Source organism: Lampris incognitus, chromosome 4, assembly GCF_029633865.1.
Source record: "Lampris incognitus isolate fLamInc1 chromosome 4, fLamInc1.hap2, whole genome shotgun sequence".
NCBI lineage: Eukaryota > Metazoa > Chordata > Actinopteri > Lampriformes > Lampridae > Lampris > Lampris incognitus.
In genome coordinates this window covers 35631902-35656660 of record NC_079214.1, presented here as the reverse complement: position 1 = coordinate 35656660, position 24759 = coordinate 35631902, and the positions used below count along the sequence as shown (strand labels likewise).

At 43.3% G+C, this 24759-nt stretch overlaps 1 protein-coding gene across 2 annotated transcripts in view; it reads left to right on the top strand.

Moving 5' to 3' along the window:
• adamtsl3 (ADAMTS-like 3) overlaps positions 1 to 24759 on the top strand; it is a 231335-nt gene that overhangs the window by 120395 nt on the left and 86181 nt on the right. For both annotated transcript variants that reach the window (XR_008810152.1, XM_056278310.1), the window contains exons 4-6: positions 2703 to 2830; positions 11090 to 11135; positions 13007 to 13243. Coding sequence is in view for 1 of the 2 variants with exons in the window: in XM_056278310.1 (XP_056134285.1) it covers positions 2703 to 2830; positions 11090 to 11135; positions 13007 to 13243 (411 nt within the window). In the remaining variant the exon portion in view is untranslated. The remainder of the gene's footprint in view (positions 1 to 2702; positions 2831 to 11089; positions 11136 to 13006; positions 13244 to 24759) is intronic.

Below are 24759 nucleotides of genomic sequence, written 5' to 3'. Positions count from 1 at the left end.
TGAATTGAGTTTCCTCTATAGGGTGTCTGTGCACAGCCTTAGAGATAGGGTGAGGAGCTCGGACATCCGAAAGGAGCTTGTAGTAGAGCCACTGCTCCTTCGCATTGAAGGGAGCCAGTTGAGATGGTCCGGGCATCTGATTAGGATGCCCCCTGGGCGCCTTCCTTTGTAGGTTGCCCGAGCATGGCTAACTGGGAAGAGACCCCGGGGTAGACCCAGAACTCGCTGGAGGGACTACATGTCCAATCTGGCCAGGGAAAACCTTGGGATCCCCCAGGAGGAGCTGGAGGGCATTGCTGGGGAGAGGGACGTCTGGAGTGCCCTACTTAGCTTGCTGCCACTGCGACCTGACCCCGGAAAAGCGGCTGAAGATGAGATGAGATGAATTCTAAAAAAAAATGTAAAAAGTATAAGAAAAATTGAATGAAAATAAAGACATGCCAAATTCAATGAAAATAAAATCATACCAGAAGAGGTGGGGGAATGGCAATCCCCCGCATCCCCCTCCCACTACACAATGGATGCAGACTTGTCAGGATTGTTGTCATCTGCAAACTCCAGGAGTTTAACATACAGGTCGCCTGAGGTGCAGTCATTTGTGTAGAAGGAGAAGAGTAGAGGGGAGCGCACACATCCCTGGGGGTTGCCAGTGCTGACTGCCCGGTTGCTGGATGTGATTTTCCCCACCCTCACCAGCTGCCTCCTGTCTGTCAGGAAGTTTGTTATCCACTGACAGGTGGGGGCAGGCACAGTGAGCTGAAAGAGTTTGGTGAGTAAGACTTTTGGGATGATGGTGTTGAACACCAAGCTGAAGTCCACAAACAGGATCCTTGTGAATGTCCCTGGGCAGTCGGACGTGTTGCAGGATGTAGTGCAGTCCCATGTTGACTGCGTCATCCACTGACCTGTTTGCCCAGTAGGCAATTTGATGTGAATCAAAGACAGTTTACGTTCATCGTGACAGACATAAAATTCAAGCTAACCTGACAAAGAGACTATCTGTCTGATCCAGACAGATGTATTCACTAGTACAAAATGTCTACAATAGACCCTGACATTCAATCTCTGTAGGCTTGTGCACTTTGTCAAAACACAGGTCAATTTGTCAGTTATATTCACCAGGCTGTTTAAGAATGATCATCTTCCATGCTGCTTCAAATAACGTAGCTATATTTTGTTTTGTCACAATCTATGGAATCAGAGCATATAATTGGAAGATGGTGGGGGGTACAGGGAACAATTAACCTCCAACCCGATTTCATGAGAGAGGAGCTGATTTGATTGACCAAGTCAAAGTCTGCCCCAACTCCACCTGCTTATAATATATTCATCCTAATTCTAAACCCTTTATCATATGTGCCATGCTGTGACAGGGTTGTGCTCATGTCTCTTGTCATCAAATTGCCAAAAATAGAGCGGACATGTCCATGTTGCGCCTGCACCCAGTTACACGGAAATACAGCCCTACAGCTCCACCAAAGCAGCCAAATGTGGAAGAAAAATGCAGGTAGCAGAGTTTGATGAAGTGGAGTTTATTTGGCTGACAAACAGTTGACAACCATATGAGGTAGCTAAAACCCAGGTTCAGCAGCATCCGGGCAGTGTAGCAGTCTATTCCATTGCCTACCAGCATGGGGTTTGCTGGATCGAATCCCCGTGTTACCTCCGGCTTGGTTGGGCATCTCAACAGACACAATTGGCTGTGTCTGGGGGTGGGAAGCTGGACGTGGGTGGGTGTCCTGGTGGCTGCACTAGTGCCTCCTCTGGTCGGTCGGGACGCCTGTTCAGGGGGGGAGGGGGACATGAGGGGAATAGCATGATCCTCCTACGTGCTACATTGCCCTGGTGAAGAGGGGGTGGAGCAGCGACTGGGACTGGGTGTCACCCCACCTGCTGCCCAATGACTGCTGGGATAGGCTCCAGCATCCCCGCGACCCTGATAGCAGGATAAGCGGTTTGGATAATGGATGGATGGACAACTGGGCAGACAAAGGGGGAAAAAATGAAGAAAAAAAACCCCCTAGGTTCAGCCATATTTGTTTTTTGTTTGGCAATGGAGAAGGTGCTAATGCAAAACAACTGGCGACCACCCCTGGCCGTGCATAAACATAAGTGTCAGTAGGTTAAACAAAAAAAGAAAAGTCTATGGGGTTGTTGTTTCGATGATCGCTTTGGCAAATTTGGAGCACAGAATTAGAGTATAGAACAAAACACAAACAAATTAAGTGTTTTGATACATGCTCAATAATCCAGGTAAGGGAATCACGGAAGTGCCAGTAACTTTCTGGGACAAATTCAAAGTGTTCAGTAAGTAGTCATGCCAATGTGTAACTCTAGTTTCAACAGAGATTAATTGGTTCAGCTTCAGTCTGCTTTAGTGTAAACATGCCTTACTAAGTACAAGTTAAAATAACATTACACAACAGAACACAAAGAAACACAACACTGTGCAAACACAACATTACACAGCACAGCAACACATTGCACCTGTCAGCCCATGTCTTTTTCTAATGATGGTTGGAAGGATTTCTGAATAGATTTGTTGATCCATATTCCCCCAGAAAATTTTTTCGGCTGATAGTGGCTCTGCAGATCTGTTCAGAACTTCTTCTAACCATTGTGCTTATACTTTTGTACTTTAGTGTGTGTAGATATCTTACTTGATATCCCAAATAAGTGATATGTGTTTTTGTATGTATCAGGCCTCCAGGACAACCCGCTCAGATGAGGACAGGGAAACCGGCTGGGACGCATGGGGGATCTGGAGTGATTGCTCCCGGACATGTGGAGGAGGAGCCTCCTATTCACTACGTCGCTGTCTCAATGGAGGGTAAAGCTCATTTTGTAACAAGATGTTATCAGTAAGGTTCTTTTTGGTTTGTTTTTCTTGGAAATACAGGAAGCCTTGAGCATTAATACATGCCTCCTCTGAGTGTTGAACTCTCTTTAATGGAACTGGAAGAGCTACTTAGAAATCTTGTTGTTCAACACACAAATTTATCCAAGATTTTAGGGATATCTCATAGAACTGCAGTACTATCTGCAGTGTTTCTGGCGCTGTGCTGGAAGAGCATGTTGATGAGGAGCCTTTTTGGTGTTCAGTGCATACATTTTTTCAATGATGCAAAATAGCTCAACAAGCTAGACACGTAGGCTACTACTGCAGTCTACTCTCTTTTCAGGGTTCTCAAGATAAAATTTAACAGTCTCTTACAAGCTGAAATATGCACAGTGCAGTATGTGTCATGTGACTCCATAGGATTCCTCTCTGCCTGCTTCGACGCATCCGTCTACCCAGAAAGGTTTTGGCATAGGTGTGCCTTGTTAACTGGATGGACCATTCTTGATTCATTTTGCCTTTAAACCGACCACAAGCTGTCTGCTACAATATCACTCAAAGACTAAGTAAAGCCTTGGTTTACTTGGACCACTCGACATTCACAATCGTATCAGACTGTGAAAAGATAAGTCACTGCACACTTAACGATTGAAATTTGCAGGTTTCTAGTCTTTCCATTCTTAGAAGTGCGCACACTACATTTTTTGCTCTTGGCCAGCTCACACTGACACAAGCATCTTAAGACTAGATTTGAGCTGTAAAACTCATGTTTGATATTATCATGATAGTTCTGACTGGTGCCAAGAGATTGGAATCCTAGGGTTGTCCAACCTTGGGGGTCATCCCAGGTTGTCCTCTGTGTGGAGTTTGCATGTTCTCCCTGTGTCTGCATGGGTTTTCTCTGGGTGCTCCGGTTTCCCCCACCATCAAAAAGACATGCCTGTCTGTGCCGAACTGGAGTTGGTCCCCAGGTGCTGCGTGGCGGCTGCCTACTACTCCTAGCTACACAGCTTGGATGGGTTAAATGCAGAGAAAGAATTGCCCCACAGGGATTAATAAAAGTAGTTAAAAAGAAAGAAAGAAAGAAAGATAGGTTAGCACTGTCGCCTCACAGCAAGAAGGTCTTGGGTTTGTTTCCCAGCCGGCCGGCCAGGTTCCTTTCTGTGTGGCGTTTGCATGTTCTCCCCGGGTCTGTGTGGGTTTCTGCCAGGAGCTCTGGTTTCCTCCCACATTCCAAAGACATGTAAGTTAGGTGAACTTGAGATACTAAATTGCTCATAGGTGTGAATGTGTCTGTCTGTGTCTCTGCCCTGTGATGGACTGGTGACCTGCCTGGGGTGTTTCCCTGCCTTCTGCCCAATGAGCACTGGGATAGGCTCCAGCACCCCATGACCCTAATTAGGATAAGTGGCATGGAAAATGGATGAATGAATGAATCATGATGACAATCAGTTTTACCTTCCCATACCAACATGTTTGCAGCAGCTCAAGCAATGTAAAACAAAAGGCTTACTACTCCTTTAATTGGAATTTTCAATTCAGTGAATTCACCAGCACAGTAGGTTGAAGGCCTGGTGGTTTACAGTATTTCAGCCCTTTTGAGGAACTAGAATTGAATGATTCAATTAGGAAACAACATGTAGGGTTTGATCTCTGGCAGTGACAGAAATATTGGACAGGCCACTGATGATTTTCATCCCATATCCATTAACTTGTACAATGACTGATGGAAGTTTGTAGAGCAACTCATCCTGTTTTTTTTCTTTAAAATGCCAAATTCTTACATTTTGATTTGATCTACTTCTTTTTTTTACAAGCAGCTCATTTGCATATTTACGTATGTAATTTTCTGAGAGGGTTTACATACATTTCCATATCTTTTGTATGCTTTGGCCATACCCAATTATAGCTGAACAGGAACACACACGCATGCACACACACACACACACACACACACACACACACACACGTGTGCATATGAGAGAGAGAGAGAGAGAGAGAGAGAGAGAGAGAGAGAGAGAGAGAGAGAGAGAGAGAGAGAGAGAGAGAGAGAGAGAAAGAAAGAAAGAAAGAAAGAAAGAAAGAAAGAAAGAAAGAAAGAAAGAAAGAAAGAGAGAGAGAGAGAGGGAGATGTGGTTAGGAAATGATGACACAGACCAGAGCCTTTCTCTGGGACAGTATGGGTGGAGAGGAGCAGCAAAGGGGGCGAGCTTGGGGAGAAAGCTGTCTGGGAAGGGCCAGTGAGAGGACATTGTCTACTATACTAACATTATTTTGCTGTAAATGTTCATCCTTTACATTTCTTTTTTTTTTTTAAAACTTTTTTGTTAATACTTTCATATTTTACCGGTGTTTGATTTTTCACTTGTCTTTTTTATTCATTTATCCCCCCCCCCCCATGGTTTCTGCTCTGTTCTCTGACTCTGTGAAGTGACCTTGAGGTCTGAGAAAATGCTCCTCAAATAAAATGCATTATACGTTTTTTTTATACATGATAGTTTTATTTTCCTGATAAATGCATTATTTAAATGGGCTTTGTTTAATCTCTACAGTCTCTACAAGCCAAACAAATCCTGCCTGGTCATTTATGTATCGCTGTGAGCTTTTCCTCAGCAGAGCGGTTGGCTGAGCAGCGATTCTTGTCCAGGAAATGTTGCATATCACAGCCAATCTATTTCAGATTGTGCCCCGTGGCATCGTCCTCCTGCTCCTCACACTGCATTTGCCTCCATTGTTACCTTCGTGTCAGCCCAACGCTCTGAAATTCCTCCCCGTCTCTGCCTGAGACACAAGTAGCAACAGTTTTACTATGCAATTATAAAACACTCGTGCACACATAAAGCAGGTCTAAAGCCGGATAATTGGCAACCTTGTCATTATGGGGTGGATTAACTGTAACATCCCATTCATGGTCACAGGAACAATAGGAGAGAAAATTGCCCACACAGTCTGGCCTTTGAATATCTTTGGACGGGATTTTATGGTGCTGTTGTGTTATATTAGGACCATTGTTGCTTCACTGAATGCTTCCCACGGTTGAATAGTTTTCTTTGTTGGGTGTAAAGTTACCCGTGCTGAGACCCAGATGTTTGTCAGCCTTGTGAGAATATGCTTATGAGGATATGCGTTTAGCTGAGTTTCCGTCAAGCTACGTCAACACTAATGATGAAGCTGTTTATGAGGAAAGGTGGTGGGTGGACAAGTTTGACATGCTGTATACGATGGAAAAACAAATTTTTCTAATCGGCCCAACAGCAAATGATTCTTGTCAGTCCCTGTCCATTTTTTATTTTTTATTTTTTGCCTTGAATATTTTTGTTGACAGAAAGGGAGGTCAACTGCTTAAAACCAGCTAGTGCCTCAATCACATTTTCAAAAGTTTGCTCAAAATTTGTCGGTCATCTCGACACAAATATGGCTATACACTCACCGGCCACTTTATTAGGCACACCTGTCTAACTGCTTGTTAACGCAAATTTCTAATCAGCCAATCACATGGCAGCAACTCAATGCATTTAGGCATGTAGACATGGTCAAGACGATCTGCTGCAGTTCAAACCGAGCATCAGAATGGGGAAGAAAGGTGATTTAAGTGACTTTGAACGTGGCATGGTTGTTGGTGCCAGACGGGCTGGTCTGAGTATTTCAGAAACTGCTGATCTACTGGGATTTTCACGCACAACCATCTCTAGGGTTTACAGAGAACGGTCCGAAAAAGAGACAATATCCAGTGAGCGGCAGTTCTGTGGGCGAAAATGCCTTGTTGATGCCAGAGGTCAGAGGAGAATGGCCAGACTGGTTTGAGCAGATAGAAACGCAACAGTAACTCAAATAACCACTCATTACAACCGAGGTATGCAGAAGAGCATCTCTGAACGCACAACACGTCGAACCTTGAGGCAGATGGGCTACAGCAGCAGAAGACCACACCAGGTGCCACTCCTGTCAGCTAAGAACAGGAAACTGAGGCTACAATTCGCACAGGCTCACCAAAATTGGACAATAGAAGATTGGAAAAACGTTGCCTGGCCTGATGAGTCTCGATTTCTGCTGCGACATTCGGATGGTAGGGTCAGAATTTGGCGTCAACAACATGAAAGCATGGATCCATCCTGCCTTGTATCAACGGTTCAGGCTGGTGGTGGTGGTGTAATGGTGTGGGGGATATTTTCTTGGCACACTTTGGGCCCCTTAGTACCAATTGAGCATCATGTCAACGCCACAGCCTACCTGAGTATTGTTGCTGACCATGTCCATCCCTTTATGACCACAGTGTTCCCATCTTCTGATGGCTACTTCCAGCAGGATAACGCGCCATGTCATAAAGCTCGAATCATCTCAGACTGGTTTCTTGAACATGACAATGAGTTCACTGTACTCAAATGGCCTCCACAGTCACCAGATCTCAATCCAATAGAGCACCTTTGGGATGTGGTGGACCGGGAGATTCGCATCATGGATGTGCAGCCGACAAATCTGCAGCAACTGCGTGATGCTATCATGTCAGTATGGACCAAACTCTCTGAGGAATGTTTCCAGTACCTTGTTGAATCTATGCCACGAAGGATTAAGGCAGTGCTGAAGGCAAAAGGGGGTCCAACCCGGTACTAGCAAGGTATACCTAATAAAGTGGCCAGTGAGTGTAAGTTGTTAAGTGTTTTCATCTTGACCATTTCAGTATGCTGTCCATTACTTTTTTGCATCTTTCCCATAGTAACATCCGATTACTACAATCTAACCATCAACGATGAACATTGCCAGAGTTCAGTTCCAACCTGAGTTGCCCTTCTGAAATATGTACAGGCCTATCTATATTCATGGTACTTTGAGTAGCCTTGGTCAAAAAATAGCCTCCAAATGACTTCGATGCGTGCTCATTTCCTACTCTTAATTGCCCTCATTACCATACATTGGAATGTCTCTGTGATGATAAGTCAAAGACATATTTTATCAATGTGACCTGTGCACTTTTCTAGATTTTTTGGAGTCTGATGAAATGGCATGTTTCTTCCTTAGAAGTCAGACAACTCCCAGTTGTTCAGTCAGACAGGTGGAGCGTGGCCCTGGTCGCCCCAAACTTTGATGAGAACAAATAGCGTCTGGAAGTGATTGTGGCCCTGATTTGTTCAGACTTCCTCCGCACTGGGAGATTCGCACTACAGTTATTAGGGAAACATCTTAGTGCAAGCCAGCACACCTGCAAGTTGCCTGTTGGGACTGAGTTGTCTATATATGTGTGTGTGTGTGTGTGTGTGTGTGTGTGTGTGTGTGTGTGTGTGTGTGTGTGTGGGTGTGTGTGGGTGTGTGTGGGTGTGCATGCGTGTGTGCTTTGAGTGCCTTTGTGGGTATCTGTGTCTGTATTTTTGTGAGATACAGAAGAGCGCACAGGAAGGGAGAAGATGAAGCCTAATCTCCAACACCATCCACAAAACTCTCACGCGCTCCCATTCACACGTGCAAGTACACACAAATGAATGCACACACACACAAGGACACTTGCACGGAAAACACACACACACACACACACACAGACACACACACAGAAGTTTAGCGCTGAGCTTATGTCTGACTCTGCTGTTTCTTGTAGACCAAGGACTGCCTGTGCCCTCTCTTTCTCTCCTTGGTCTGAGAGCCAGAGGCCGCATCTTGTCTAGGCATTTGACTTCAGAGGTTACAACCTCTGAAGTCAAATGCCCAGGGCCCAGTTTAAACAAGGAGAAGAACATGATGTCTCATACATACCCACTTACCAAGCGTGGTTGTGTAAATACATTGTGTACTGTCCTTATACTGCCCTTTTTTTTCTTTCTTTTTAAAAAAAAAAGTTTTCCCCCTTTTTCTCCCCAATTTTCTCCAGCCAATTACCCCACTCTTCTGAGCCATCCCGGTCACTGCTCCACCCCCTCTGCTGATCCAGGGAGGGCTGCACACTACCACATGCATCCTCCAATACATGTGGTGTTGCCAGCCGCTTCTTCTCACCTGACAGTGAGGAGTTTTGCCAGGGGGACGTAGTGCATGAAGGATCACACTATTCCCCCCAGTTCCCCCCTTCCCCCCAAACAGGCGCCCCAACCGACCAGAGTAGGCACTAGTGCAGCAACCAGGACACATACCCACATCCGGCTTCCCACACGCAGACACAGCCAATTGTGTCTGTAGGGACGCCTGACCGAGTCGGAGGTAACACGGGGATTCGATCCGCCGATCCCCATGTTGGTAGGCAATGGACTAGACCGCTACGCTACTCACATCCCCTTTATACTGTCTTTTGACCCTTCACCTCTGTAGAGATCCTTCTTCCAGGGATGTGTTACCCAGGAAAACATACAACAAAATGCTGATTAAAGTTGTAATCCTAAAGATTCTTTTTGTTTAAATTACTGACAGTTGCATCAGTGTTTGACGCCTCTATATTCCAGAGAACCATTTCAAATGAAACGAGTCAGCAGTGCTTTTGGCATCTGCACCTAAACCTCCAAACAAAAAAGCATAGTTTAATTTGAGTTTTGGTTTTTTATGTCATATTATCATTTGGTAAAGGCCTTTTTCTAACTTGATCACCTGTTCTGCTTGTTACCCACCACAACTTTGCTGCCTCCTCAAATTTGCCACTACCTGCATTTGTCCTCCTCGTTTGGACCACTTTGGTGAAGACGTAAAACGTCAAGTATTGTTGTATTGTATTCTCCATTTTGAATTGTGGCACATTTTTCGAGGTTGTTTGCTGGTATGTCTTATTGTTGCAGATGTGTTTTTTTATTGAAGCTACTATTCCACCCATAAGCAACCCCCCCCACACACACACACCCATACACATTGTACCCTTTTTGTTTGTTTTTTTTTTAAATTTTCATTTATGTGTCTAAAAATACACGTTGATACCTACCAATCAGCTGCCCCTCAGGAACGAATAAAGTTTATTGAATCAAACTGAAATGAATTCCTTAGTCAGGTCTCCCTTGAAGCAGACTTTATGAATCTCAGATTGACTCCTTGTTTGAATAAAGGGTGAATGAATAACACTAACGAGCAGAGAAAGCGTACAAGAAAGCTTCTGTCACAACTGACCAAACTAGTAATTTTGGAGCTAAACTAAATTGTATTAAAAGTCATGGTTGATGTGTTCATTTAACATTAACAGTCCAGTGGCTGGTAATTGTGATTACTGTGAGTTGTTTTAAAGGAGCTTTCATGGACCTCTACACTGCTGTGGTCTTTACTGGGCTCAGTGTTGTGTGTTCAGGAGAAGACTAATGGCCATGGCTGTAGACATTCCCAGACCCTGAAAGCATGGTCCACTCACCCACCCACACACACACACACACACACACACACACACACACACACACACACACCAACATATACATACAAACACAAGTATGTATGCACACATAAATATTCACACTGAGTGTCCCACCATGGTTGAGTGATTCATGCATCTCAATGGGAGAAGGCCATTAATTGGTTCATTAATAAGGAGACTTCCTGGCTGGTTTTGCTGCCTTGTTTTCCTTGGAGCCAGCTGAATGACTGTAGTGTGATCTCTCGCTCACTATCGACTCTAAATGCCACATTAGACAAGCCCTTTTTTCTGACAGTGGGACAAATGAGCTGCTTCCAGTTTAGACCAATGTTATTGTAAGCCAGCAGTGGAAATGTGCACTCCGTGGCCATTAACACATACTGAGAGCTTGGGTGTTGTTATTGATGCTAACAAGGTGGAACGGATTTAACAGCAAGTCTATGCTGTCCAGGGGGGAGGTGCTTTCTGCTATGGCCTATTTCACACAGGTTCAGGTTCATTCTGACACAGTGTTTGTCCATTTGTGTTTTTCTTTCTTTGTTTTTCTTTGTGTGTGTGTGTGTGTGTGTGTGTGTGTGCAATATATGTGTGTATGTGTATGTTCATTGAAGGGCATAAATCACAACAGTATTGCCTTTCAGGTTTAACATACATTGGAAAAGTAATATTGTAGGTATGAATTAGGTAGGTATATACACTTGTATTAAACAAAAACTCAAACCTTAAATATCAAGAGTAAAGACATGATAAAAAGAGATTTGACCTTTTTTTTAAAAAATTGTATGAACACCTGTTACGGCTCTTTGCATAACCTTCAATTTGTTTGATTGCAGACTTCCCTGTTTTGTTTGTTGTATTAATATTTTGATTAATTCAAGAATTTCCTCATAACCGGATGGTCTGTATTTCTACTGACAACTGTTTTGTTTTACTTTGCTCTGCAGCAACTGCGAGGGCAAAAACATCCGTTACCGAACCTGCAGCAACATGGTGAGTCTGCTGGTCCAACACAGAAAACACAATTGCTATATTTGTTGTAGATAGATGTTGTTTTACTGGGAGGTAAAAGGAAAAAAACAAAACAAAACAAAAAACACATTTTTTTCACTCAGACTATTTGCATGACTTTTTAAGCTAATATTTTCTGAAGCTTAAGGATTGGCCCCTTGTAACATCAAACAGTTTTGGCACCGGGCCAGAACTGGACCTCCAACAGCTAGTTACAGCCAGTTATTCATCCAGGCTATAAAATATATACATATTGTATGGAAATAGTTATAATTTGTTGCGAAAATAAGTGATGCGGTGGCTTAGTTACTTTAACGGAGTCCTCAATGCACGTTTATACACATATCGTATGTGAATAATGCTTTTGGCAGTCCTTGACAGTGGACCATCAGCTAAAATCAACACTTCTTATTTGGTCAATCAGAGTCCAGGAATTAAATCCAGCCCCTCTCTGTATCAGCTCAGCTGTAAGGGTGCATGCTGCCACACCACACAGACACGTCCAGCTTGTCAGAGGCAACAGGGACGACCACAACCATCTCACACCATATTTAATCCAAAGAAGACAAGTCTCATTTCTCTCCCTACCCCATTAAAGTGGTTACGTCTGGATTTATTGTAGAGTGGCAGTCATTTCAATCGTAGCCACTGGGAAGAGTTCCTGGTATAATATTTATCCCACCCCTCCCCTCTGGGCTGATGGGAATGATAGACTTCACCATATGTGCTAAAGGCCCTATTGAGTAAGGGCTTGATAATGGCATCCAAAGGATCTGCAGACGAGCCGAATTTGATGGTGAGATATTCTATGTGTTTGTGTATGATTCACTGTAGTCGATGTGTTGAGAGTAATGTGCCTAGCCCTCAGTCAGGGAGAGGCAAAGCCAGATTACATGTCACTAGGGCTGGGCAATATAACAATATTATATCAATATCGTGGTATGAGACTAGATATCATTTGGTATTTCGGATATCATCATGATATGGTATGTGTTGTCTTTTCCTGGTTTTAAAGGCTGCATTACAGTAAAGTGATGTGATTTTCTGGACTTATCAGACTGTTCTACCTGTTATATTATTTGCCTTTACCCACTGAGTTATTATATAGGCATTGCTGATTGATTGTGTGGGGTATCCGGGTAGTGTAGCGGTCTATTCCATTGCCTACCAACACGGGGATTGCCGGTTCGAATCCCCTCGTTACCTCCGGCTTGGCTGGTCGACCCTACAGACACATTGGTCGTGACAGTGGGTGGGAAGCCGGGTGTGGGTATGTGTCCTGGTTGCTGCACTAGCGCCTCCTCTGGTCAGTCAGGGTGCCTTTTCAGGGGGGAGGGGGAACTGGGGGAATAGCGTGATCATCCCACGTGCTATGTCCCCCTGGCAAAACTCCTCACTGTCAGGTGGAAAGAAGCGGCATGTGGTAGTGTGCAGCCCTCCCCGGATCAGCGGAGGGGGTGGAGCAGCGACCGGGATGACTCGGAAGAGTGGGATAATTGGCCGGATGCAATTGGGGAGAAAAAGGGGGGAAATTCCAAGAAAAAAAAAAAATCTAATTGTGTAAATTTTTCGTGAAAGCATCCCCTCTATATCATCATAATATCGATATCGAGGTATTTGGTCCAAAAATGTCATGATATTTGATTTTGTCCATATCGCCCAGCCATACTTGTCGCTGAGGGTGAACGCCGATATTCCCCAGTATAAAACAAGCCTGAGGCCATCCAGGAAGTGTGACTGTTGGCAGGTTCCTTACTGTATCATTTTCATCTCTCTCCTCTCCCTCCCTTCCTCTTACTCATTTCTTCTCCTTCTCTCCTTCTGTTGTTCAACTTTTTTGTCACCCTTCTCAGGAGTGTCCAGCGGAGTCCGGGGACTTCCGTGCCCAGCAGTGCTCTGCCCACAATGACATCAAATATCAGGGTGTGACCTATGAGTGGGTTCCAGTGCCGTATGACCCTTCAGCGCCTTGCGCCCTGCGCTGCCAGGCTTTGGGGAGCAGTTTCATCGTTGAGCTGGCCCCCAAGGTGCTGGATGGGACACGCTGCCGGTCAGATGCTTTTGACATGTGCATCAATGGAGTGTGTCAGGTATGAGATGGGTGTAATGGTTTGTAATATTGTAAAATTGTAATAATAATTTAATTTTTGCACAGGACACACAGTGGGGAAACTGTTAGCACTGTAACCTCACATCAAAAGGATACTTGGGTTAGCCTTGACTCCCCTGGGGAGGGTTAGGGTTTGCATGTTTTCCTTCGGTTTTCATAGGCTCACTCTGGCAATTTCTGGCTTGTACCCTAAGTCCAATGAAAAGCATCTAAAGGTAAATTAGTTGATCTAAATTATGGGTAGGTATGAATGGTGTGTGAATGATTGTGTGTGTGGACCCGTTGATGGACTACTGTTTCTCCCTGCCTTCAGTTCAATGCATGCTGGGACCTCAAATTAGGATAAAGGGATATAGATAATAAATAAACCGATGAACACACTATTCTACATGCTTGAATATATCAAAGACATGAGGGACACATTTTTCTGTTTTTTCCCCAGACAACTAACTATCTTTGGTCTGGAGGAATCCTTTCCATTTTCACCCAGTGTGACCAAGCATTTTATATTACATTTGAAGAGTATCCACATAGCAGCTTTTGTGGTTAAGAGCCAATAATATGAAACCACATGTGGGAATGAGCCACTATGAGATGATGGACTTAAACATGGAGGCATTACTGCGGTCCCTGTAGTGTTATCATCATGTCAAAAAGTCTATATTTAGTGCAGATGATGTTGTTTTAGGAATAATTGAGCAGCATTTACTGTTGATTGGCTCTATCTGCTTCTGAGAGGCGGGCTGCTTGATTAGAGGCTGTCTGTAATTGGATGTCAGGAGTGGAAACAGATGGGCAGACTATTCCAAAGCTGTTATACATTGTTTGTTGAAATGAATGTAGGGGTGAAATTGAGACTGAAAAATATCAAATACTTATTTTTTTATTTCTGCTTTTATATATTTGATGATTATCTGTAATTTTTCTCAGAATCTTTGTGATATTGGTGATGAAACCTGCAAGCCAATAAGCATTTTTTTTAACTGAATAAGAAAGGTAGGAAGTAAAAGAAAGAGAGCGCAAGAGATAGGAGTGGGGGGGGGGGGGAGAAATCAATTAGGGGCGTCCGGGTGGTGTGGCAGTCTATTCTATTGCCTACCAACACGGGGATTGGTAGTTCGAATCCCCTTGTTACCCCCAGCTTGGTCGGGCGTCCCTACAGACACAATTGGCCATCTCAGTGGGTTGGAAGTCGGATGTGGGTATGTGTCCTGGTCACTGCACTAGCACCTCCTCTGGTCAGTCGGGGTGCCCGTTCGGGGGGAAGGGGGAATAAGGTACAATAGCATGATCCTCCCACATGCTACATCCCCGTGGTGAAACCTCTCACTGTCAGGTGAAAAGGAGCGACTGGCGACTCCACATGTATCGGAGCAGGCATGTGGTCGTCTGCAGCCCTCCCCAGATTGGCAGAGGTGGTGGAGCAACAACCGGGACAACTCGGAAGAGTTGGGTAATTGGCCAAGTACAATCGGGGAGAAAAAAAGGGGGGGGGATCAATTAGAGAAAGAGATGAGAGATTACTGCGTTTTGGTTGACCAATGACATGAAACAAAGCTGGGAAGTTTGGAAGGAGCCATGTGCCCTTCTCTGCTTCCTCATCACCAGTCCACAGGGTGATGTAGTTCTCATTCAGCAGATCCTTTAAAAGGCACACTTCTTATGCACTCCTACTCTCCTCGGTCCTAATGCAAATCCAGCTAACCCCACCCACGCCCAATACTAACCCACAACATGGCTGCTTGACACACTGCTTTTACTCTGTGGCACATGAGAGCAATCTGCCACTGATATCTTTATGCACCAGTCCTAAGTGGAGGAGACAGTGGTAGTAAATGCCACAGACATTTGATAATTTTACAAAAGAAAAAAAAAACCCTGACTGATGGAAAGATGGTTTTCAGACATCTAAGCTTTTAGCTATAAATCCCCCTGCGGTTTGCCACGTCACCACAACATCAGCGAGTTGAGTAAAACAAGACATAAATCGAGTGAAGTATTGGGGGTAATTGGAGTGATAATGGACTCTTCAGCCATGAATATGAGTTCATGCCTCATGTGTTTACATGTGGCATCTCAATTCTGCAGTTTTTTACTGTTGCTAAAACACAATTTCTGAAACCAGGGCCCTCTTTTTTTAAAGTCTACACACAAAAACCAAAAACATACACAAAATGCAAACTATCTCACATCTCTTGTAAAAGCAAACGCTTCATTCAAAACTATATAAACTCTTGTAAAAATGGAATTTTGGCATAACAGCTTTACACACAAACACCAAATAATAATTCTTTCCACATGCCAACTGCACACTGATGTGCTAAGTATAAAACGCTATTATCTCGAGTCTTTGGCATATTCATTTGTAGCATGCTGTAAATATAGACTATAAACATTAATACAGTGGGGAAACAAGCAAATTTGTTTATTCTCAATACTCATGTACTCATAACACCATCAGACACAATTACTTTAGCTGAAGATGACATGAACATAGTTACTATATTTTAATGTAAACAAAATATAGTATATTGCAATTACAGTCCATCCTGTCTTCGATGTGCATCTGGCCGCAGCACCTCGTCAACATCACAAGCAATGTCCTCTCTGGCCAAACATAGGATGAAGTGCAGTCTTGAGTGGCATATCCAGCCCTGACATGCCTCCTCATTAATATGGCCACAGGCCTCTTCCATCGCCTGAAGGAGAGCTGCGTGTTGGTAGGGTTGGCAGTCATATACCTTCCAACGCCTTGCTGAAAAAAACTCCTCAATAGGGTTCAGGGAAAGCGAGTAAGGCGGAAGGGGAAGAACTTGAAATTGTGGGTGATTGTCAAGCCAGTTATGCAGAGTTGTGACCAAGTCACTGTTATGCAAGTCATAAGTAAGTCTCAAGTCTTAACCTTCGAGTCTCAAGTCAAGTCCCAAGTCATGAAGGGCAAGTCTCAAGTCAAGTCCCAAGTCACCGAGCTCAGGTCAAGTCAAGTCACAAGTCCCTAATTTCAGGTGTCAAGTCATCAAGTCTCAAACGTAGGGTGTTTTATACCAATTTAACACATTCTTTTTAAATTCAGGTAATATTAAATTGTTTCTTTACGATAGTACATAAATAAACCACAGATAATGTTAGAAATAATTGTTATTTTATTGTGTTCAAATTTGGACAACAGTTGGATTTTGTTTTACATTTAAGAAATAATAAAAGGCACACTCTAAATCACAAATGAGCGCACAACTCTTAATAACAATACAAAACATATTGATCATTCCAATACACAATAAACAAACACTCTCTGTGCTTGTCTAGTTCGACCTACAATTCATTGCACTTGCAAAATATCAAGTTGGCTAGGACTTTATCGCTCATTTGAGTGCGATGAGGCCACATTATTATCCCCCCATGGCTGAACACACGCTCCACTGGAGCACTTGATGCTGGCACAGCCAAGACTCTCACTGCCACATGGAAAAGTGAAGGAAGAGTCTTCCTGTTCAGAGCCCAGAACAAGAGACTGCTCTGTCCTTCACATCGGTCAAGGCAGTGGCTAAGCTGACATGCAGGACTTCCACTAACTGCTTTCCTGGTTTTCTTTCGATATGCTGAAAAAAGCCCTGCTTCTTTCAAAGCAACATCTTCCTCAGTGGTGGTTGGGGTGGCAGGAGGTTGTTCAGCATCTGAAGTGTCTTCCAGAATCAAATCTGACAAAAGCAAGTAAAAATAGAAAAATTAAAAAGACAGAGACAAAAGGTTAGCATAAATAAAATAATTATTAGCCTATTATTGTTATTAAAATATATAGGTGTCTATTTGGAAGATACAGATGGCAAGGTAAGTGATTAGGTAGTGTAATAAATCAAACCATTACTATTTTTCCCACGGGGTTTTGGACAGGTAAGTTCTAGGATTTGCTTTGATTTCTCTCTACAGGTATGACAGGTAAGTATGGGAGTTGGGCTTATCAGGAATAGGCATTTCTTAGGGTATTAAAACTCTTCATTCGGCTGCAGAAGAACTTGACTAATTCTGACAATAAATACATAAATGAATGAATACAATCAGATAAAATGTTTACATTGAAATTAAGACCTCATTAATTCAAATTTAAGACAATTCAATGACAATAAAATACACTATCAATTTTAATAAGAAACAAGTATAAAAATCGACTTACTTTTTACCATTTCGACCACCTGCTCCTTAACCTCATCACCAACTAGGACATCGTGGTCCAGCCACATCATGGCAAAAGAGGGATCCAGCACCGCTGCTTTGAGATATACTGTGTCCGAGAAGGGTGCAGTTGCTCCATCTCTGGATTTCCTTGCCATCTTCACATTCACAAATATTCCAAGGAATCTTCTGTTTATGATCCTTGGAGGCTGTGGGTCAGGTTGCCAAGAAAGCGCACTTGTGTCTTCAGTTTCTCCAAGTGATGGTTTAGAGAAAGAACACAAGGGAGGACTGCGCTGATCGTTACCACCTTCTCTCCTTGGGTTAGATCTGTTGCCTCTGCAAAAGGCTGCAGAACATTGATAAGCTCCTTCAGTTGGCTCCACTCTCTAGATGAAAATGTGACCTGCTTGTGGCCTGCAACTTCAAGTACCTTACACAGTTGTGGGTAGTCACAGTCTATCACTGATTTCACCTGCCTAAACGTTGAATTCCAACGTGTATTTACAGAAGCGGGGATTCCACGCCGTCCAAACGCATTCTCAAATGCTTCTTTAAAAGTTGTGCTGGTGTGAAGCAACGAGCTCAGCCTCGATGCCTTTGCAAGAGCTAAATTGATTACTTTAGTATCTTTTAAGCCATCTCCCACCACTAGTTGTAGGGTGTGGGCAAAACACTGCAAACGCTGTTGACCATTTTTACCCAGAGTGTCGTTGAGGGTTTCCTGTTTTTCCACTGAGATGTCGTTCCATAAGTCTGCATCATCAAGGTCATCTTCATAATCAGTGTCTTCATGTTCTTTTGGAAAACACACTGTGAAAGCCTTTTTCATATTAGCGGCATTATCACAAAGGATGTAACCTAGCGTACTTTTAATGCCATACTCATCACAGACTGCTTCAAACTCCTCGGATATCCTCTCCCCTGTGTGCTGTGTGTGCTCCTCTAAAACGGTTGCATGCCAGCAAATTGGACCTCAATTGAAAGGCATCAGTCTCCATTTCCAGCCAATGGACAGTAACCCCCAGGAATCCTCTCATCTTGCGATCGGACCATATGTCCACTGTGACGGAGACATGATCTGCTTGTGCTAACTGATTTTTCAGTTTCGTCTGCCTTTCAGCAACCAGGCTGTCAATCTTCGAATTCATGGTTCTGCGACACACTGGAGCATACTTGCTGTCCACCACCGACAAAAAGTGATGGAAGCTTTTATTTTCAACAATGGACAACGGCATGTTGCAATGATGATGAGGTCTGACATTATGGCACTAGTGATTGCCTTTTGCTGTGGGTGGTTTGTGTTATATAATTTCACTGACTGCAACTCTAGGAATTGTGAGATGTGTGGCTGCTGTGGGTCGCTGCAGATAAATAAATAAATACATGAGCTGTGTGTGACGAAAGGCGCACCCTACTTATGTACGCTTATTAAGTACCAATGTATGTGACGATGTGTACTTAATAAGCGTACATTAAAATATATAGGGGTGCGTTTTTGGTCACAGCCATGGAGGTTTTAGAACCACTGGACTAGACACAAGGGAGTATTTCACAAAGCTGGCTAACTGAGTATGCCTGACATCTGCGCAAAGTAAACCCTGGAAACCTTTCACATCTGGAACATGGATTGAAGTAAAAAGAGCTGTTCCGGGGTTCACTCTGCGCAGAAGTGAGACTTATTTAGTTAGCCAGCTTTGTGAAATAACCTACTACCCCATGGCTCTATTCTAAGCCTATGCTTAGTAGGCTATGTTTCATTTTGGGTGCAGTGCACTGTGTGTCATGCTCTGAGCATTATTTCAATTGCCATTGTGCCATACAAAAAGTGTTGTAATATAGGAAATTATAGGTATTAATTTTGGTTTCATGAAACAAGTAAATGTATTTATAAATGTTTATAATTCAATGGAGAAAAATCTTTCCAAAGACAGTATATAACTAGATTAATTTGAATCATGGAGATACTTTAATATTTGTTATTTATTTGTTTATTTGACAGGGACAATGCACAATAAATATATTGCACCAGAATTAGCTATAAGCTAATTTGCATCTGTAGTCCCTCGGCAGGAGTCGTCGGTAGCACATAATTCAGAGCATCAAGTCTAAATGCTCAATTAAAAACAGTGTAAATATAATCACGATTGAATACCACTAGTTCAGTGCCCGTTCAGAATGGGCTGATTTTCTCGAGAACCGCATTATATTACGCATATTTAAAACTATATCATATTATATTATAGTATGATACGTGAAACCATGCACTGAAACAGTGTTTGATTAGCTAATTATAAGGGGGCAACAGGGGGTATGCTAATTCATTCCGGTGACTGCTACATCGCCCAGACATCTTTTGCCTACTGGGCCAACATAATTGAATATTCGCTGTTAGGTGTTCTGAAACAGAACAGTATGTTCGATTGTATTTTCGAGATGAGATTGGGGCGATGTTTGGGTGATATAGCCTGGCTGGCGTATTCCGAACGGGCAGATTGGGTCTGTGTGTGTGTCTGACCACTCACACGCTACTGTACCTGTAGACTAGCTAGCAAACAAACTTCTCTCTGTGGCTTTTCAGATGACGCACAAAGTTTGACGTTGTTGAAATCCCATCTGATAATTTCGCTGCACGTGTTTTACAAACAGCAGTCCTTTTCTTCCCAACAACTTCAAAGTTCTTATAGCCGTAAATAATTATTTTTGGAATAGTTCCAGCAGCAGCTGCACTTGCCATGATTGCAAACTCTCCGCGCTCATGTTGAGTAGAGCTGACGTTAGTTTTTGAGTAGCATGATGGTACCTCCAATTAGATTTGAGTGTTTTTGTTTTCCCGCCCATCTAGACGTTTGATTGGCCCTATGCGATGCCTGTGCATAGGAAATTGTGTGCGCGCTGGAACTGAAGAATGATTACAAAATAAAATAAATAAAATACGAGAGAGATGCATCCCGCATAAATATTGAGAAAACACTCAAACAATTCTCTCGAGTCATCCAGCTCAATTCCAAGTCCAAGTCCAAGTCATAGATGTCAAGTCTCAAGTCAAGCTTCAAGTAATTTTCATTTTGGCAAGTCAAGTCGCAAGTCATCAAATTTGTGACTCGAGTCGCACTCGAGTCCAAGTCATGTGACTCGAGTCCACAACTCTGGTTATGGACCACAGCAACCTGATGGAAACGTATGTTGTCCTTTATGACAACAAACGTGGAGTACCCCTGGCACATTCCTCTGGTCATTGGGAATAAGGATGTGATGCAGGGTGTCAAGGATGAGTTGTGTTATATGGGCCAAGAGTGGCATGGTGGTGAAGGACACCGTTCTGGCCAATTGCAGCACATGTTTTGATGTTGCCACCACACTGCCCAGGAACAAGGACAATGGCATGGCATGCTGCCCGATGATGTTTCTTCTGCATCTGTTCTTGGCTAGATTAAAGCGAACCTCATCAATATATGTATAAACATGCTGGTCTGCAGCAGCATCTAGCTCCATGACTCTGGAAAAAGTCAGGAAAAGGCTTTTTCCCCCCTTTTCTCCCCAATTGTATCCGGCCAATTACCCCACTCTTCTGAGCCATCCTGGTTGTTGCTCCACCCCCTCTGCCGATCCAGGGAGGGCTGGCGGGCTACCACATGCCTCCTCCAATACATGTGGAGTTGCCAGCCACTTCTTTTCACCTGACTGTGAGAAGTTTCACCAGGGGGATGTAGCACATGGGAGGATCATGCTATTTCCCCCAGTTCCCCCTCTCCCCTGAACAGGCGCCCTGACCAACCAGAGGAACTCGCTAGTGCAGCGACCAGGACACATACCCACATCCGGCTTTCCACCCGCAGACACGGCCAATTGTGTCTGTAGGGACGCCCAACCAAGCCGGAGGTAACGGGGATTCAAGCTGGTGATCCCCGTGTTGGTAGGCAATGGAATAAACCGCTACACTACTTGGACGCCCAGGAAAAAGCATATTGTATGACAGAAAGAATACAGATTTCAGTCCATATACTGTAGCGCAGTAATACAGTAGCCTGGAATCGTCATCTTCTTCTTTCGGCTTGTTCCCTGTTTCCCAGGGGTCGCCACAGCGGATTTGGTAGTTTCCATTGGTACCCTGTGAGGGCACAGCACCGTTGGCGGTCTTGTCAATCCGCATAATGATTTGGCAAAATTTTACATCGGAAGCCCTTCCTGACACAACCACTAACCCTTTGGATACAATATAATGCAATACAATATACAATAGTAATAGTAATAATAATAATAATATAAAATACAATATAATATAATACAGTAAACTGGAATATAGTACCATTATTGTTATAGGCTAATCCATAAAATTTAACTTACTTGTAGATATGGCACAGTTGTTTCAATCTTTCAAATGGTACTCTGTACAGCTGTTTCATCCGAAGTTAATGCTGCTTCAGCAAACGGCCTATTGTGGATAAACTTACACTGTTTATGTTGTTGAATCTTTTGTTGTCAGTGATGATGTGGTGTTGCAGTTGTTGCAAACATATGCTGTTGTTTACATTGACCATGTTTATGATGTGTTGTTCCTGTTCTTGTGTGAACAAGTGATTTCTTCCTCCTTTGGGGGCTGCCTTGCAATTCTGCAAAAACAGAATGTGAACGCTTTAGGGTCTAAAATCTCAGTCTTATGAAATACTGTAAAATCATATAGAGGGTAGGATTTCTTACCTGTTCTCATTTCGAAATGTCCGGATGACACCTGCTACTGTGTAGCAACTCAAATTAGGTTGGACCCTCTGACCAGTCCACCAAAGTGGCCCAGATCTCATATGTGACAGTTCTCCTATTTCTTCTGACTTGTTCTCTTGCCACTCCTCGTCCTCTGTGTCCTCCTCCTTCTCTTCTTCCTCCTGCTCTGCTTCCTCCTCTTCCTTGTCTTCCTGCGCTTCCTAGTCCTCATCCTCCTCTTACTTGAATACCTCTTTTTCTAACTCTCTCTCTTGTAATTTGCCTCCATTGTTGTGCACAGCAAAGAGCAAGTCTGAATCCTATTTATAGTGTTCAAGCTGATTTCTTAATTTTATTGGGATTTGCAAAAAAGAAAAAGAAAAATACACCTGTGTCATCAGAGCATTCACAAAGAGTAAAAAGTACACATTCCCTTTTCCAAGACTCGCACTACGCGATCTGTACTGTGCCCAAGCACGTTTGACCCCATTTGACTAGTGTGATTGCCTCTACCATGCTCAGGCACGGTTCAGCATACCGTGCCCTGGCCCACTTGAAGCGGTGGGCTCGGGCACGGTTCAGTTGGACTTGGGCACAGTACACATCTAGTGTGATCACTAACTGTGTCCGAGCACGGAACTCTCTGACGTCAATTATGTGACTGTCCCATTTAAAAAACATAGTGGCACGATTTACTGAAAATCGCTGCGTTGCATAATTGATATTATGCAATGCAGTGATCACATAGGGCATGTGAGAGGGTCGTGTGTCCCTGCGCCCAAAATGACTCCAAATAAGCCACAAGGTAAATAAAATTATGAACTCAATTGTGCTATGTGAGAGCACTTCTCTTCAACACAAAAAGTTGCATTGTAATAACGTAAGCGTGCTCGGGCCCAGGACGTTAAGCGCCATGTGGGCACAGGCCAGCGGGGGAGTGGGGAGGGGCGACAATCGTGCTCGGGCATGGTACAAGGCAACCGTGTCTAGTGTGATTATGCCTTAAATGATCTAATTGATTACAAGTGTTTTCACATGTGCATTGTGGTTGCAGGCAATTGATAATTGAGTGTGGTATTTCAATGGCAGTGTTTAGCAAACAACACACACAGGGTTTTAGTTTTGAATGATGTGTCTAATGTAGATAACTTGTAGTTATTTGCAAAACGTGTGTTTTAGCATTTCACACTTAGTGTAAAGCAGACCAGTATGCTTCTGCTTTAGCACACCTGGCCAGTGGATAGGCTACATGATTAGTGGTTTCAATAGTTGTGCTACAAGTACCAGTTTTTGTGTCTTATCAATTGTAAAAAAAAATTAACACTACCATCCAGTGTTCTCTGGACTCGCTCTGTGTGATTCTGTGGCTGCACCATTTAGAAAATTGGCCTTAATGCTGTCACATCGTTTATGGGACATGCACGTGTGTGTGTGTGTGTGTGTGTGTGTGTGTGTGTGTGTGTGTGTGTGTGTGTGTGTGTGTTTATCTCTCTTAAAGCATTTTCCCTTGCTTACTGTTTCCTGGGCTCATTGTATACAAATTATCTCTTGCTTATTTTCGCATGCAGTTTGAAGTACTGGTCTTTTTATCCTTTAAAAGAGATTTAAGAGTGTTTTACTTGACTGTTTGTTCTGTTCTAAAATGGCTTACTATTGTGTAGGTAAACATGGCTGACAGATGAACAGATGCTGATACAACAGTAGCACTGGTCTCCTAGAGAGTCATCTTTTATTTATTGGTTCTTGATGCAGGAAACTGCCACAGAAACACCAGAAATGTCAGCTCTGTGTTTATTTGTCTTACACAAAGTACACGCTTATGATCAAACACACAAGAATTTAAGGGTAAAAAAGAGCCAATTGGTTTTATCAATTCCAAGTATTGCTTTTTTTTTATCACCATCATCCTCTTGTCAACCTCCCCTTCCTTTCAGTCCCCCATTATTCTTTATTTTTTGACTGTTGTCTGCAAGAATGAAATAGGTTTGTGTGTGTGTGTGTGTGTGTGTGTGTGTGTGTGTGTGTGTGTGTGTGTGTGTGTGTGTGTGTGTGTGTGTTTGTGGTGGGGGGGAGACAAAGGCAAAAATTATACACACACAATAAAAAAGAGCAATGCATATTGGAATATAGAGCTTCATGCTTGAAAAGATGTTGGATTATCATATACAATCCATTTGGAAACCTTTTGGATTTTACTTATTCCAAATTTTATTTTTCCATTGCTCTCAACCTCTTGACATTGCCCTTTTAGCCATTCCTTCCGAATTCTTTAGGCTGTTTTGGCTGTTATCTTAACAGGGGAAAATATGTTTGTCAATGTCTGTAGACATGCAAAATCCTAGACAAACAATTACACAAGAAAAAGGAAGAGAGATGAGTAACGGGGGGAAAAACAAAACAAAACTTCATGCTCGTGAAAATGACGGATTGTATTTACACAGTTCATTTCGTTAGGCTCCTGTGCCGTTTTCAAATGGCAACACAGAGGAGAGTATCACGTAGCTCGTCTTACATGAGAGCTCCTGTTTGACTCCTGCTGTGACCGGGTGCCAGCCTGCTGTAAGCAAAGGCCCTACTGTCTCCTCTTTCACATGTGGGTGAGGTAAGGGAGTACATGCCTGGGCC